This window comes from Aquila chrysaetos, chromosome 6 (assembly GCF_900496995.4).
Source record: "Aquila chrysaetos chrysaetos chromosome 6, bAquChr1.4, whole genome shotgun sequence".
In the NCBI taxonomy this organism is placed as follows: Eukaryota; Metazoa; Chordata; class Aves; order Accipitriformes; family Accipitridae; genus Aquila; species Aquila chrysaetos.
Window position 1 is genome coordinate 12,370,551 of NC_044009.1, and position 16,010 is coordinate 12,386,560.

The 16,010-nt window shown below is 41.1% G+C and overlaps 1 protein-coding gene across 19 annotated transcripts in view; it reads left to right on the plus strand.

Moving 5' to 3' along the window:
• The window catches only part of AGAP1 (ArfGAP with GTPase domain, ankyrin repeat and PH domain 1), a 397,188-nt gene that overhangs the window by 340,309 nt on the left and 40,869 nt on the right, over nt 1-16,010 (plus strand). For 18 of the 19 annotated variants that reach the window (XM_030016796.2, XM_030016795.2, XM_030016798.2 and 15 more), the window contains 3 exons: nt 3,752-3,906; nt 6,092-6,182; nt 12,477-12,699. In XM_030016796.2, the coding sequence (XP_029872656.1) occupies nt 3,752-3,906; nt 6,092-6,182; nt 12,477-12,699 (469 nt within the window). Of the gene's footprint in view, nt 1-3,751; nt 3,907-6,091; nt 6,183-12,476; nt 12,700-15,202; nt 15,267-16,010 lie in introns of those variants that run through there. The other variant, XM_030016794.2, reaches the window with a different exon arrangement.

The window sequence follows — 16,010 nt, forward strand, 5'->3', positions numbered from 1 at the left end:
CCACTTAAAAAAAAAAAAAAAAAAAGGCAAAGCAAACAACAACAAAATTGTAGACATCTCCTGTTGATAACAACTTCCAAATGGAAATCAGTTGCAGCTGGTTCTTCGCACTTTAACCCTTTGTCTGCTGGCCTTCCAGGAAATAATTGATGACTGATTGGCCCATTAACCTTTTTTTAAAAAAAAGTTTGACAGCCTGGACTTGTGTAATGAGGAGGGATTCCTAGTGAAATCAGGTTGATGGCTGAGTTGCTTGCCCCTGAGGATGCAAAATTAGCCCCGCGGGACCTCGTCTGCATAGAAACTGGACACAATTAGTGTAATATCCGGTGTTATTAATGTAGTTTGGAGTAATTGGGCAGGTTGATTTCGACAGGTTGATGGTGCTAAAATACTATTATAGTGGACCTTTCTATGAATAACTGTTAAACATGGAAAACTGTTTAATAAAATTTTGTGATTGGGCTCACAGGGATTTAAATAGCACAACCTATAATTTTACTGAAGAGTAAAACTGAACAATTTCATTCTGCCGCCTGGATTTTCCTGTTCATGTATGCAGTGGTTAAGGACGTACACGTTTGCTACTCTTCTTTTGTAGGCATTGCCCTGTGGGTGATGTGGAGCAGGCACTGCCGCTTTGTTTCACAGTTGTGCTTACAAAAAAAAAAAATCGGTGTATTTAAGCAGAAAACGTATTATTCAACAAATCTTCAACTGGCACAGTTGCTTTTCATCTGGGCTTTTTAGGGAGTAAACCTGAAGCTTCAGTAGGTATCAGAGAGTGGAAACTTGTATGTTCTTAATGTATCATCAGCGATGACCAAGTTTTCAGCTAACTTGCTGATGAACTGAAAATGTCCTTCCAGCCCAACCTTAAAACACGCTGCAGCCCTCGTAACTCACAGTGGGGCCGTACCGGGACAAACTCACCAGCGTGTTATGTGGACTTTGCGATCCTGAGCCACAACAGCTGGGCAAGGTCTTTCCAGCTTTTGTCACGGTGTCAGCTGGTCACAGCAAAAAAGGTCAGGAGATGAAACAAGGGAACTTCTCCCTTGGGAAAAGGGAAAGTAGGCATATAAAAGAGTGACCACAGGAAATAGTTTGAGGTGTTTCCCGAATTGCACTCCAGTCACCTGAATAGGTGGGTTTGTGTGTTCTGCCATAGGTCTCCTGTAAGCAGGGAAATAACTTTGTGTAGCATTTCTGGAAAACAAAGCTTGTAGAGGTATTGCTGCGAGGATGGTATTTCAACCTCGCTTTTAAACGGTTCGCTGGCTAAATTGCAGAGTTTATGGCTCGTAAGCCCTTCTTGGGCAAACCAGCTTCATGTATATGATAAGGATTAGTGGCAAAGAGGAGATCGGAAGATTCAGTGACACTGCATCTTGATTGTCTGTGTTTCTTTTAAGGTCTGGAATTGTAGTGCTGGAAAGTCACCTAGTACTTAAAAGCTGGGATGAACTGGTACAGGAGTAGTGCAGAGAGACTCTCTAAAGTTATACCATATATACTTGTTGAGTCTTAGTTATATATCATATATTCTTGTTGAGTTATTATGCATTGAGAAGTCAGCCCTGCAAGTGCGCTGGAGAAGTCTCTTCTCTCATTCTCTTCTGTCTTTGCATCCCTACAGAGCTCTCCTCCTTGCTTAAAAAGGAGGTGTGGGGAATTTTTAACTTGAGGTGGCAAAATGACTGTTTTCTCTAGTAGGCAGCTCCTTCAGCTTATACCAAACCTTTGGCTTACGTAGGAGTGGTATGGCATATGGTCAGGGGAGAGAGGTGCAGGGAGAATATGATGCAGCCTGGAGCAGAGCTGCAAGTGGAGAAGGGAAGGGCTGAGGGAGAAGGGCACAAGGTGCAGAAAATGGAGTGAGTCTGAAAAGGGCCTTTGTGTTACTGCATGTTGCAGGATTCCTGCCATAACGATACGCATGTCTCTGTACCACCTGCGCTGAGTAATTTATACAGAAGGCTTATCTGAACTTTTAGTGACCAGCATTTGGAAATCCTCCTTTAGTAAGGCTTCAGGATTACAAAGTTTTATCGCTTAAAAGCTTTTGAAAAGCCTAAAAATTATGAATTTCCTAAATGGGACTCCTCAGGGGGGGCTGCTTCAGGTGGGATTCAGTTTTTCATGTTCTCTTCCTTCACCATCTTTCTCTGTTTTCATCAACACATGCATAACTCTGCATGTGCCTGTACCACTCCCCACTGACCATATGCCATATCACTTCTACGTAAGTGGAAGACCATAACTGTGTTGTCCTACAGGAGACAGCACACAGGACTGAACGTAATTTCCTTTATCGTTGAGTAGTTCCTGCTACATCTTCCTCATAAACTCTTGAAAGCTCTGTTTTGATAAATGTAGCTTTTTCCATGATTTATTCATAGCATTTTGGATAGTGACTCTACGTGTTAGTTTCTAACACAGTGATGCTAAAATGGAAAAGTAGTTGTAGCTGTACAGTTGCGTTGTTTCTCTTAACTTTCTTTTCCCGCTTATCCCACACACTATTACTTTAGTAAAACTGCTGCTTCAGGTGCCCTCATGCACCTGGAAATAACCTTCACCTCCGTGTTTATTCTCGCCTCGAGGTGCAAAGTAACCTTCTGCTATTTTTTGAGGCATCATTAAAGCACTGTAAGCACTGGCCCTTTTAGCATGGAGTTTATCAAAGAAAACCAGTTGTGACACAGGTTGAGAAAATGACTGCCAGTGAGCAGCAGTACGGTCTTTAAAGCTAGTGCTAGATTTGTAACTTAACTTTGCATGCTTATGGATCACAAGGTAATGCAGGAGTTTCATGGCTCTGAATATATAATAAGTCATTAGCAGACAAGCGAATGTAAATGCTCTTTCTAAAGCCCATTATGGCTGATGTTCACCAGAACTTTGTGCTCTATTATTCTTTTCCTTTCATGCTTCATGCCTGCCCTTCCCTATTCCACTTGCTCTGTTTCAGCTTCCTTGATTTTTTTTAATTTGACTTTCGTGTCCCATGTGTAGTTAGAGTGTGTGTCCATTTAGTTCAGTACTGCTGGTATTTTCATATGCTGCGGTCCTCTGGCCTGAATACTTGTCCTTATAGTCTAGTAGCCCTAAGGATATTTCATTGACCCTTTCTGCTAGCTTCTCAGATCATTTTCTCATCTCCCGTGTTGAACGTGAATGTTGAATAGGTTGAACTGATTTTAATCCTGTATTATAACCCAGTCTATTTATGCTGTGGACAAGAAAATGTACACATCTGCTTTTAATATGTCTGTGCTTGTAAAAAAACTGCTTGAAGGAAGAGGGTAAATTGTCGGATTTTCTGTATTGTCAGCTGTTTATAGTCCATTCATCTTTTAAGTTGTTTCATGACACACTTTGACTTTTACATTATGTAGCTCTTAGCACTTCAGGTTTAAATCTAAATAATGCTTGTTAGCCACTTTGTGTTCGAGAAAGGTATAGACTCAATACCAAACTCACAAACGCACACAGGAACTGAATATTTACCCCGAACAGTATCTGCATAACATTTGGAGAGAAAAAGCAGTGGATCTGGAAGTCGTTTTCTGCTGCGTTGTGCAACTGCAGGGTAGTTGGATATATCTAGCCTCAAACCTCAAATGTCCAGACCTGCATTTGCTTGTCACATTGCAGAAATGCTCATCAACCAGGATTGTTTAGGCCTAGCTATTGGTATCCTTAAACTTAATCTTTTCTTCCTATCGCATGGGTTTTTTTTCCCCAGAACAAGAAGAAAACTTTGAGTTTATCATTGTCTCTCTCACCGGCCAGACTTGGCACTTTGAAGCTACCACATATGAAGAAAGAGATGCCTGGGTACAAGCCATAGAGAGTCAGATCTTGGCCAGTTTACAGTCGTGCGAGAGCAGCAAGAACAAGGTATGGTGCACAGAGTAATACTGAAAATAAGTAACGGTTGGGTGATCATTAAGATGAAAGCAAAATCAAGAACTCTGAATTTTAAACCTCTACTCCTAGTGTCATGCATGTATTACACACATGACAGAGTAGCGTTAGAGCTGCAGGCATATCTCAGATATTTCAAGACAGCTGGTGCTGTAGCCTGTTTTACAGTTTTTTACAGCAGTTGAATTAATGGAGTTCCTGGATTATCTGTTTTGACTTTGATATTGCTCTTAAAGTTTTGACTGAAACTTGGGGCTGTCATGGACTCTCCCTGTGGAGAGGTTGTATAGTGTAGTCGCTGCTGCAGATTCAGGTTTGTTTCAGGTTAGAGGTCTGCAGAAGGCCCTTTAGGAAAAGCCTGTCTTGGAGAAGAGTGGAGACAGACCCCAAAACCAGCGTATTTACTAGTCAAATCTCTAGTTAAATCTACTAAGCTCCTACATGGCAGAATTTAACTAAACATTCTGGTTGGCCTAACCATAAGTGTGCAGTAATGTTCAGTCATAGGATTCTGCCATGATGAAGTAATACAAATCACAGAAATCAAAGCATATGTGCAATTTTTATTTTCTTTAATTACACTGAATTAATTTTTTATGGTTTTCTGCCTTAGCTAATATAACACAAAGCAAATCCAGAAACAGTTCATCAAAGCTTTTTGGGGGAAGAAGAACATGGCCTAAGAGGAAGAGGCCTTCTACCTTGCAATGCTTTCATATGACGACAGAAGTAATTTGTTCTTCTTTTCTGTCAAAATAAATGTTTAAAATTTGAGACGACTTCAGCCGTTGCTCATTTTTGGAAGGGCAGGAGAACTTCTCCTTCTTGAGTCTCTGTGTCTGCAGACTCTTCACAACTAAAGAGCAAGGTGTTGCATGGTAGTCGGCAGAGGGAAATGGGCAATAATTGTTCACAGCTGTAGATCCTTTAATCTTATCCGCCTAACAGTTGTCATTAATGATTTTATATTGCAAGGAGGAGACTCATATTTTGAAATGAATGCCTGCTTTCATTGCCCTGATCTACTAGATTAGATCAGACACCATCTGATCATCATCATCATAATATAATTTACTTCCCATTTTGTTTAAAAAAATTATTTATTTCCAATATGTATTTCTGAGATAGAAAAAAATCACTGCTTAAATTTTTTCTTGCCTTTCATGGATTTACATATTCTAATATGTATGTTAAGGGAGCACAAAAGAGGAATTGTACACTAACACCTATGTAAAAATACTAATACAAAAGAGGATAAAGAGTGGCTGGTAAGTGGCTCAGAGAGGTTTCTTCCTGTAAAGTATGACTGAGGTCTCAAAACATGTCAGAAGAGCTAGCTGCAATAGCAAAGTGCAATTAGTTGGACAAGTTTAGTAGGTGTCCTATTGATAGATCAGGAGGACATATCTCCCCATGGCCATACTGAAGACCCAGTCCTCATCCTGCTTAAATCAATTCATTGCAAAGAGTCTAGCACTTGCTACAGCTAACAGTTTTCTTCTCAGAGAGCCCACAAGGCAGTTTAGTTGGATAGAGCTGAAGTACTTGTACATCGTGACAGTCTCTCCAGGTCCAAGTAGAGGTCATTGGCAGGTCATCGTGGAAAGAATTTAAATGGGAGCCATCTGATTAAATCTGACCTTTTGATGATAAAAAGGTTTCAGCTGCTTTTGCAAACCATCCCTTAGTCTTCATTAGCAAAAGCATACACATCAATAAAAGAAATGGATTTTATAAAATAATATTCTTATCTAATTTATCTCAAGAAGCAAACCTATACTGTGACTACTGTTCTTGTGAATAGCGGGGTTCATTTTCAAGCTCGATTTTCCTCTGTGCGGTCTCCCCACTTGTTAGAATCCAGGCTGGAGACGCCAAAACGCTGAGGGCGGAGAGAGCCCTGGGAGAAATCCCGAGCTGTCAAGAAACATGGGAGGAAAGAGGAGTCCCTGCTTGGCAGGCATGGACTTGCAGTACTTGGAGATGCCAAAGGATCACCATTTCTTGAGAGGCAAACCAAGGACATGAGGTTCCTTGATGATGTTCATTCAACCTTGGTCTAAGCTTTGGGTTTTGCCATTCGTTCAGCTGACAGTTGTGTCACCTAATTTTATTGGGTTCTTATTTGTTGCTTATGAATTTCTTTAAATCTACACAGTCCCGCCTGACGAGTCAGAATGAGGCCATGGCACTGCAGTCCATAAGGAACATCAGAGGCAATTCCCACTGTGTGGACTGTGAAGCACAGAGTAAGTATGGCCATGTGACTACAGAAGATTGACCAATTCTCCTTGGCCAAGACTTCTCCTTGGCCAAGGCTTAGGTGATTGCTCGCCACGGGGTTTGTCTCTTTTGGTATTATGTTCCATATGTTGTTCGCACATTTCTTCTTCATTATGGAGTTTGCTTCATCAGACTTATTTTATGTTAATTTATACTTAATATACACTGTGTCAGATGTGCCCTAATTTTTTCCCTGGTTTGTTTCACATGCCATTTTAAATGTCAGCATTTCTTTCCTTTGAAGAGAAGGAAAAAGAAGTTTGCTGCTTGACATCGGTTACTTCCATTTTCCTCCTGTTTTGCGTGGAGAGGGCACATGTGCCATGGTAATATTTTCAAAGAGGTAGATCTTGATTGGTGTTTTTTTGGTTTGGTTTTGTTAGGGTTACTTGTCAGAAGAAACCGAAGTCATTGCTCATTATATCTGGATACTACAGAACTGATTTGGGATTTTTTTTTTCTCCCCTTTGTGTTTCTTTCCCTTTTTTTATTTTTTCAAACATATACTTAGTGTTCAGAAAAGTGTTCTTGAGAATACTTTGAGCTGTGATTCACCTCACTAACCCCGGCCGAGGTCATTATTCTGGTGCTCTTTAGTTCCAGGGGTTTGCAACAAAGCCACAAAAAGGAAGTACTCTTGCTCTAAAGCAATTAGTTGTAGAAGCAGAAGGATTGAGAACTTTTGCATTTTTTTTTCCTTTGATATTTGAAGTTCAGAACTTTTCTTGTGATTTTTACATGTGCTTAAAATGGAAAAATATTAATTTATTTTTCTTTGGGTATAATTTTTTAAGGCTTGCTGTTTGGGATTTTGACTACTGGTCTAAGACATTCTAACATTCCAGTTAAATTTAAAATGAACATTCATACGAAAGTGCAAGTGCTTTTGCACGCCGAATTTGCTATTTGTATAGTAAGCAATTTCGCTGATTCAGTCATCCACCAAAGAAAGCTATTATCCTCTGCCTCATCCTGTGGAGACTTGAAGGGAAGGTGGTTAGCGCATTAACAGCTGTTTAAAATAAAAAAGACTTTTCCATACCATCAAAATTTGCTTCACATACAGACTGATTTTAGTTGCTTCTTTTGTCAATTGTCGGATATTCATATGCTGTCCGTAGGCAATGGATCAAGAACAAAGGTAGCTGCCCTGTCCCCAGCAGTTCAGCAGGCAGGGATGTGAGCCCTGGCTGGACCAGGCTGTGAGCACCAGGACTGGGATGCTGTCAAAACAGCTCGTTGACCTGCTGGAGGGAGATTCCAAAGAGAAATTTCACAGGGACTTTTCACAGACAGAGAGAAATAACAGCATCGTTGATAAATTAAGGTCTTTATGTTCCACCGGCTAGTAATCCAGCACGTGATAAACAAGGGAAAATGTTGGTTTGGCTGGTATTTTAACATATACAGCCCAAAGTGACTCGTACTTATTAGTGTTCTTTTATATTGACCTGGTAGTCATTCAGATTTATACCAAAGCTTTGATAGAGTTCAGGTAAACGGCATATAAGATGCTGTGCTGTATACGAGAAGGACAGGGTCTTCAAGTGACCTAGATGTATATTTAGCTCATTTGAAGTGCTCACTGCAGTCTCTGAGCAGACCACGACGGGAGTGTTACTGATTTCTGCTCCAGTCTGTCTGTACAGCTGTGGGTGGCATTTTCCTAGACCATGCTAACTGGTCACCCAGGCAGAGGGGGAATGTGCGATCCCTTTTTCACTGCAGACAACTTCCCACACCCACACATGTCCTTCTGATGTATCTATGATCCGTTTCAGCTCTACCCGGAGTCCACACTATCCCCACAGTGTGTGTTTCTCTCCCCAGTCGTGCATGTACCCCTGTATTTATGCAGCCAAGCTAGATGTTTAATCAGGAAAATGATTGTGCAAGAAAACAGCACTTTTTCTTTTTTCTTTTTTTTTTTTTTCCATTTCAGCCAGGTTGGTTTTTATCCAGATTGCTTCATGGGTCAAGCTGGCCTCTCGTGCATGGTGCCAGCAGGAGAGATGTGCCAAGAACACGTTGCTGGGAGAGGGCAGGGTGGGACTGCCCTTTTTGGCAACACTCAACACTCTGTTGTGTAGCTTGGGGGGTGGGGGGATGATTTGGAATCTCAACTGGAATCTCTTAATTGTTTGTATTCTTGGAGATGATTTATACCCTCTTTGACTCTTCTCGCCATTTGGCCTTCCTAATTTTAAGGCCACCGTCTTTCCTTTTGAAAAAATTGAGGTATTTCCAAAGCGATGTATCTTAAAATGTAAACACACATATGAGGTGAACCTCAGCCTGCTGCTTTTTCTGCCAGGCTTTGCTTTATTTCCTTCTCTCCCTTTCTGCCTTGCCTGAGCAAGTCCTTACCTCCGGAGCATTTAGCATCACAAACGCCAGTGCTCTTGTGGAAAGCTTACGTAGTTTGCATCTTCACAAAGCCAGATGTTTGGGAGCAAAGGAATATGAGATGTTGCTGTCCCTCAGCTCTATTCAAGAGCCATCAATCTTCCACTTCAGAAGTCTCATTCTTCCTCTTTCTAGAGCTCTTTGCCTTTTTAGCACTTCATCACAGGACTTTGTTTCACCAGGGAATTTCTGCCTTGTTGTGTGCTAATCAACAGCAGTAGTACCAGCAGCATCTGTGTGCCACCAGCCTTCTGGCCCTTTGGCAGTCTCAGACTAAAGTTTTTCAAAGTCTTTTTTTAACGTTCCCATCCCAGAGCAATAGATGAGGCAAAGTGGTCTTCAGGTGCTCGAGTTTTTGCCCAAGAAGATCACATTTCATGCTGCAAAAGGAAACTGGTGTTGCCTTTTCCCAGAGCATTAGAGTCCCAGTGCTGACTTCTGTCTGGAGAAGGTGCTGAAGGTGATCAAATTGATTAGGCAAACCCAGCTAAATTTCTGCCCCTAAAGGATTTTAGCTCTTCCAGTCTTACTGCTTAAAGAGCAGGTGAGAGGACAAATGAGAGTCACTCTTTCCAGATACCTGGAGAGCGTGGAATGTCAGGTCTCCTCTGTTGTAGAAGAAAACAGAGAGGGCTTAAAGAGGGAGAGTCTCATTATGAGTTTTCCAGTCCAGAAGTCTAATTACTTACTGTGGTGTATTTTGTATTGGAGAGCCAAACACTGAAGTAATAATTTGGGTGGCCCTGGCAAGTCTACCATACCCATCACAAGATTCAATTTTGTATGCACAATAGAAAAAAACTCTCTAAGAATAGAAAAGATGCAAACTTTTCCCTCCTGCTGCAACTCTGCAAGATGCCTTCACCCCAGCTTCTTCTTTTCCTGGCTCTTCTGCTCCTCCCTTTAGAGATTCCTTCTGCTCAGCCCAGAGCTATCTTACACATGTTGAACTCCTGAGGATTTAGCATGGCAAAGCCTTTCATCAGCCGCCTCGGGTCCAAAGGGATGAAGGAGACAGTGGGGAGGGGTTATTCTCCTGAAAGAGCTCTTCTAAGAGCTTTTGCCTTCAAATGATCAATCTGATTGAGGTGCAAGTCAAAGTGGGGAGGAGGTGTTTAGAGAAGGAGAGAACTAAATACCTTTAAGAATACGGACAGCTGAAAACTGTAATCTGGGAACATTCAGTGATGTAAAAAAGCTCATTTTTGTTTGACAAATTATAAGTAAAACAAAGGGAAATTGGCTTTATAGCACCTCTAGCTGCATTGAATGGGCTTTTTCCTTCTTTTGCCATCAAATCTGGATGTATGCATACTAAAGAAAAGCATGCCATGTGGTTGTAAGTATTCTGAGCATCCTCCAATTCATAATTACTCTTAGCATCAGCAGGAAAAGTGAGCTGATTTTTGATCATCTTAAAAAAAAAAAGGGGGGGGGGGAGGGGGGCGGAAACCAGCTTGAATAGTTATGGCTTACTAACCATGTGTGGTTCTTTTCAGTATAAATCACTGATAACAAATTCCAAGCATGAAATTTAAAAAGTGCTCAACTACATGTGGGAAGAGGAAAATGCAGATAGGAGCCGTGAATTGCAAACAGGGACATCCCTGAGCATGTAGTTTACAATAACTTGCCTTTATTTTTGGTGAGTAGTGACTTGTGTCATCTAGCATACATCCTTTTGAGAGCAATTTTTTGTGTGCACACACTGAAATGGATGTTGTAAGTGACATCATGTCAGTTTTTTTCCCAGAATCCATCAAACACTGCCACTTGTCCAAACTCCTCATTAGAGCCCTGTCTTGCTCCACATTATCCAGTTGCAACGAAGATCACCAAGTCTGTTTTTTCACTGGATGTCTGTAATGAGTTCAACACTTGCCTTTCCTAGTTTGTCGCTTTCGAACTCAGCTGTGTGTTGTCAGATTGTTGAAATTTAAAATCCTGCCCTGACAAAATTTCCTTTAACTTCTTGGTTCTTGCTTTGGTGGACTACTTTGATCTTAACAGCACTGTCAGTTGGAAGTAGGTGATTAGTTTAAAAAACTATTCAGTAAAAGATACACTAGATGTGCTTCAAGTACACACAGGTATTTGGGAGGTCCTTAACATCAGTTCTGTTAGAATAATTGGAAAAATATTAATCAGTATTTTCTTCTCTTGTATCGTTCTGAGTTCGTGCCTCTTTGAGCTCATTGTGCTTGTTATTTTTGTGAAGATAACCCTGGCCTTTGCAGGTCAGAGACAGAGATTTCATTCCGAGTCACAGTTTGCAAATTTTAAATTTATTATCTGCTGTGTTTAAGCTTTTACTAACAAATTAGTATTACAGTTTTTTTTAGTGTGTTTCAAATATACTACTGGTTCCCCCACTGGCAAGACACCGGAACTGGTGGAGGTGACCTGAAGAAATATGCAGGAAAGGAGTTTGTCATGGTTGTCCTACCAAGGACTTGGACAGTACGGCAGGAGTTTTGCCTCACCTTATTTTTGGAGACCTGAAATGCTGTATGTTCCTAGTATAAGACTTGGTATGGACAGAAACTTTTAAAATGAAAGATGTGGTTTTCTGCCCAAGTGAAATAAGGCAGGGGATTTTTCTTGTTGGGAATACTTTTAGATTTCTAAGGACTGACTGAAAAATGTCAATCAATGCCTTCAATGAAATGTGAGCCTTTGCAATTAAAATTATTTGCTTTCCTTTCATACTTTTTTGTCCAAACATGACATGGCAAACAACTAGGAATTGTTTTGTTTCCACATATTTTGGCTGCCAAAAATAACTTTTCAGTTTTGGGTTACACAAAGTCAAAATGAGTCTTTGGATGAAATATACTGGAATGGAAGGGGACACTAGAAATTAATTTTCTATCTGCTCTAAATTTTATTTAGATTTGAATAAAAATTGCCTACCCTCTTAGTTAATCACCATTTTCCTGCTTGGCATTCGTGATAGCCTACTAGTTCTTCGAGAGGCCCAGGGTAAGGCGAGAAGAAAAGATCTGACAGCAGGGGGGAGAAAAAAAAGCCACCAAAAATTCCTCCCATATGTCTTTCATTGCATTTGTTAAAATGAATGTTTGTTGGAGAGAGGGACGTTCATACAAATCTAGATTTAAATAACACAGGACAGTGACAAAAAAGTGAACCATCTTGGGAAATGACTTTGAATTTCCCAGCTTTTGTCAGGTTTGTCACAGCCTTATCGTTTGCGGGGTTATTTTTTTTTTGTGTGTGTGTGTGCCAGTGGAATCCTTCTGGCTCGTACACTAAAACTGGAACTGTTCAAAGTATCACATTTTCATCTTAGTACTTATCTCCCTGATCTTAGAGATGAAAACATACCCCATAGTGTGTTAGATGTAAAAGCCATATGTAGGTGATGATATAGATGGTTATTAAGGGAGTTGATATAGTTAGCAACAGAGACATTGTATCTAGTCACTCTTTTTTTTTCTTCTCCTTTTTCCCTTGTAATTGGCTACGAGTGGCTCTAGATTCCCAAGGAGGGGCTTCCTCCACTACTTCCATCATCAGCTGCCTGCCACTGCGTTTATATTTTCTTTGTTTCTTCTTTTCTCTGTAATTCATCTTTTTCTTTTGACCAAAGGTGGAATGATACATCTTTTGAGACCCCCCCTCCACAATTTTTTTTTACTCCTTGAGGGTTTCTCAGAAGCGTTAGTATCTCCACAGGGCAAAATTGACCCTTCTGAAAGACCTTCCAACTGTGCTTTTGGACAGGACACCTGCATTTTTTTCCCCTGGAGCCAAAATCTTTATCCACAAACATAAACTAGAAAGTTTTGTTAGGTGTTTTGTTGTACTAATTGCTTGTGTCCCTTTTCCCATAGACCCCGACTGGGCCAGCTTGAATCTGGGAGCCCTAATATGTATCGAATGCTCAGGTATACACCGAAACCTTGGCACGCATCTCTCCAGGGTCCGCTCTCTCGACCTGGATGACTGGCCTATAGAGCTCATCAAGGTGATGTCTTCGATCGGGAACGAGCTGGCAAACAGCGTCTGGGAGGAGAGCAGCCAGGGCCATGTGAAACCTTCATCAGACTCCACAAGGTAGGCTTTCCTACTCCATCTCACCGTGGCACGCAGCGGGCAGGTAGTATGTGATACTGCACATGGCCGAGGCTGTAAGCTATGAGCACATAAATCCTCATCTTGACATTGCAGTCAGAGGTGGTAGGGTGTTACAACATTTTACAACATGGACTTTTAAAATTCTCCTGTGGAGTACACCTTGTAAAAATCATTATGTGTATATATATCTTCACTGCATGCCCAGGAAGAAATGTGTCAAAGGGGGGGGGGTGTCAAAAGTTGAGTGACCCCCTTAATTTTTCACCCTTGTGAAGGGTTTCATCAGCAGCTCTACAATTTTTTTGTTCAATTGACTGACCAACAAAACAGTGGGAGATTGAAACCTCCCACCTGGTTGTTCCTCAATCTAAATTAAACTGTAATGCATTCCTTTGTTTCAATTGGCCATGAAGTTCCTGGCTCTTGGACTATCAGTTTGTGATTAATAATCTGCCTTCAGCAGTCCAGGCTCACCCAGGAATTTGTACCTGGCCATCAGGTCTTTGGGTTCTCATCATGGATGTTGAAAGTTCTGCTTACTGTGGGCTTGCTTACCTTTTTTATGTGATATATGTGAAACTATAAGTTGGGGGTGGGGGGAGGCATGTTTCCTGTGAGAACAGTATTTTACCTACCTCTCATAGCTCAACACAGTGAAAACCTTTCTGCGATATGTTGTCCTACCAAAAGCTAAACGATTTTAATGCTTAATTTATCTGATCAGTATCGAAGAAGATGTTTTGAAAATACTTTCCTGATTTTAGTAGATTTGAGATGCAAGTGCTGCTAGTTACAACTAACGCATTGGCTTGGGGGAAGCAAAGTGACCTCTGGCAGACTGCGTTTCAGCAGGGGGGTTCAGGCAGGAGAAAGACCTTCTGGACCACCTTGCACAGCTGGGACAACCTTTGAAGTTGTCTTAAGAAGTGTGTCATAATTGTCTTAGGGGGAGCTCCAGGGGGGTAGCCTGCATCCGAGCACTGGTCGGTCCCCAGTTAGCAAACGATACGATGGCAGTTTAGCTCTCAGTGTTTGCCTCCTGCATATGAGAGAAATCAGAGGGAATTATATTCTGATTTTGTTTATGTATATCTCTGGATCCTGCTTTTTCCGGTACGGGATCAAGTGAAATTACAACCTGGGAGTGTATACCTGGGCCACCTCCTACGCTGTAGGTTTGTACTGGTGTCTGTAATAAAGTCAACTGTTTCTTATTGCATTATTTCGTTAGCACTGAAAAATGAATTTGTGGTGCCACCTTTGGTTCATCTTCGAGAATGAAGCCAGTACATTAATCAGGCTACTTAGATGAATGACTATGCATATAAAAATGTTCGGGGAGACCTACACAGAGGCTTTGTTCACACATAAACTGTTATGTCTGCTGTATACGTGTATATTATTAGACAGCTAATATAATGATTTCATCAGGTAGATTGAAACCAACTTATTGCTGCCCTTCAGTCATTAGTATTACTTTAATCCAGAGATCTTACATTGTTGCACCTAACAAATGTATGTTGCTCCTTACTACTGAGGTGAGCTGGAGAGATACCTCAATTCTAAATACTTTTAAAAGGAAAAGGCATACACTCAATTGGATTTTTTTTTTAAATTATATTAGTATACATATAGTAAAGACTTTGTCATGAAAAATCTAAACTACATGTGACTGTGATGAAAAGAGAACCATCCATTTGAATTAAATTATTCAGGTTTTTAGGTTTGAAAGTGAGTTTTACTTATAAAAAAACCAAGTTTGTTCTCTTTGTATTTCATGCTCACAGCTTATTTTCATTCTTGTTTGTTTCTGTACATCTTCATGTTTATATTCAGCTGTTTATGTTTGTCAGTGACGTAATTGCACCTTTTTCCTGGACTATAATATTTTTGAACAAAAGGTATAAAGATTCATTCTATAAATATGCATTTCCATCTGTGTGTCCAGGTGCACACTTACGTGATGGAAGAGCTGTTAGAAAAAATAGTTTTAAGATTATGTGAAAATAGTCCCACAAAGCAATTGTAGTCTTGCTTTGCTAGGCTCATTTTTTCCACTGTTTGCAGTGGGGACTGAAGTGATATTTTCCACATAAATATCTGAAAGGTCTATTTTTTCAAAGTGTGTGCCTCCTTTTGTACTTTACTTTGGTCTCTACTAGCATCATAATCCTTCTGTGCAAGATGTGGCAAGAAAGTAAGTTCAAGTTCTTTAGATGTAAGTCGTGCATTCCATTTTCTTGCTGCTCTTTGCAGTTTTGCCTGAGGAATCCTATCAGAAGCAGCTACAATGGACCTGAAGTGGGGTTAAACAAACCCCCCTTTTTTTGTTCTTGAGGGACTGAAGGGGGAAGAGGCAACTGAAGTTGAGGGACTGGGGGAAGAGGCAAGAAAGGAAGCAAGTAGAAATATGTTGGGGAGCTGAGATTTGGAGTTCTGGTGGAGGAGGGATGGAGGGAGTCCAAGGATATTTGGAGATCAGGGAAGAAACAGCATACAGCAAAAATTCTTCTGAAGGGGAAGAGAACTGATAGCTAGTGTTGGGGGGCTGTTCCTGCCCGTGCTGGTGAGCTCTGGGATCAGCTGGAGTCTGAGCACCGCTATATGCAGAGGTTCACGCACTCAACATGCCCTGCTTTAATGAGCTCTGTTCTCACCAAGGCCCCATCAGATGGGAGAGGGAAGTACTCCCATGTTTTCCTCCAAGTTTCTCCTGAACTTTTTCATATCCTCATTCCCTTCTGCAGCCCCACTTACTACATCTGTCCTGCTTAGTGCTCCCATTTTCAGTTCCACTTATTAATCCACCCTCCATGGCTTTCCACGTATTTGCTCAGACCTTCGGGCTGTGCCTGCAAACAAGGTGTTGGAAACGCAAGAACAGAAGATTTCTTAATCGTTCCCCCAGCTGATTCAAAGGCTTAGCACAAAGCATCAGGAAAAGACCTTAGATAAATACAATCTTTTCACGTGTTTCTTTATGATAGGCATATCTTAACTCTTCTATCTCCACTGTGCCACTTCCCAAGCTGCAAAAGTTGTCAGCACAATGATGGACCCTCTGTTAATAGACACTTGTAGAGGGGATCGGACATACATGGGTTTCACCATTTCATGTTGTGTCTTTCTATTGGAGATGAAGCCATCAGTGGAAACGCACAGGCTTTCTAGGGGCAAAAAAAGGGTTATTGAGTGCTCCACAGATACTGAATCTCTTGGGCTGGGAGTCTCAGGGAGGGTTCACATGCTGGACTAAAAGGAACCTGAAAGTCTTGGCATGGCTTCAAAAG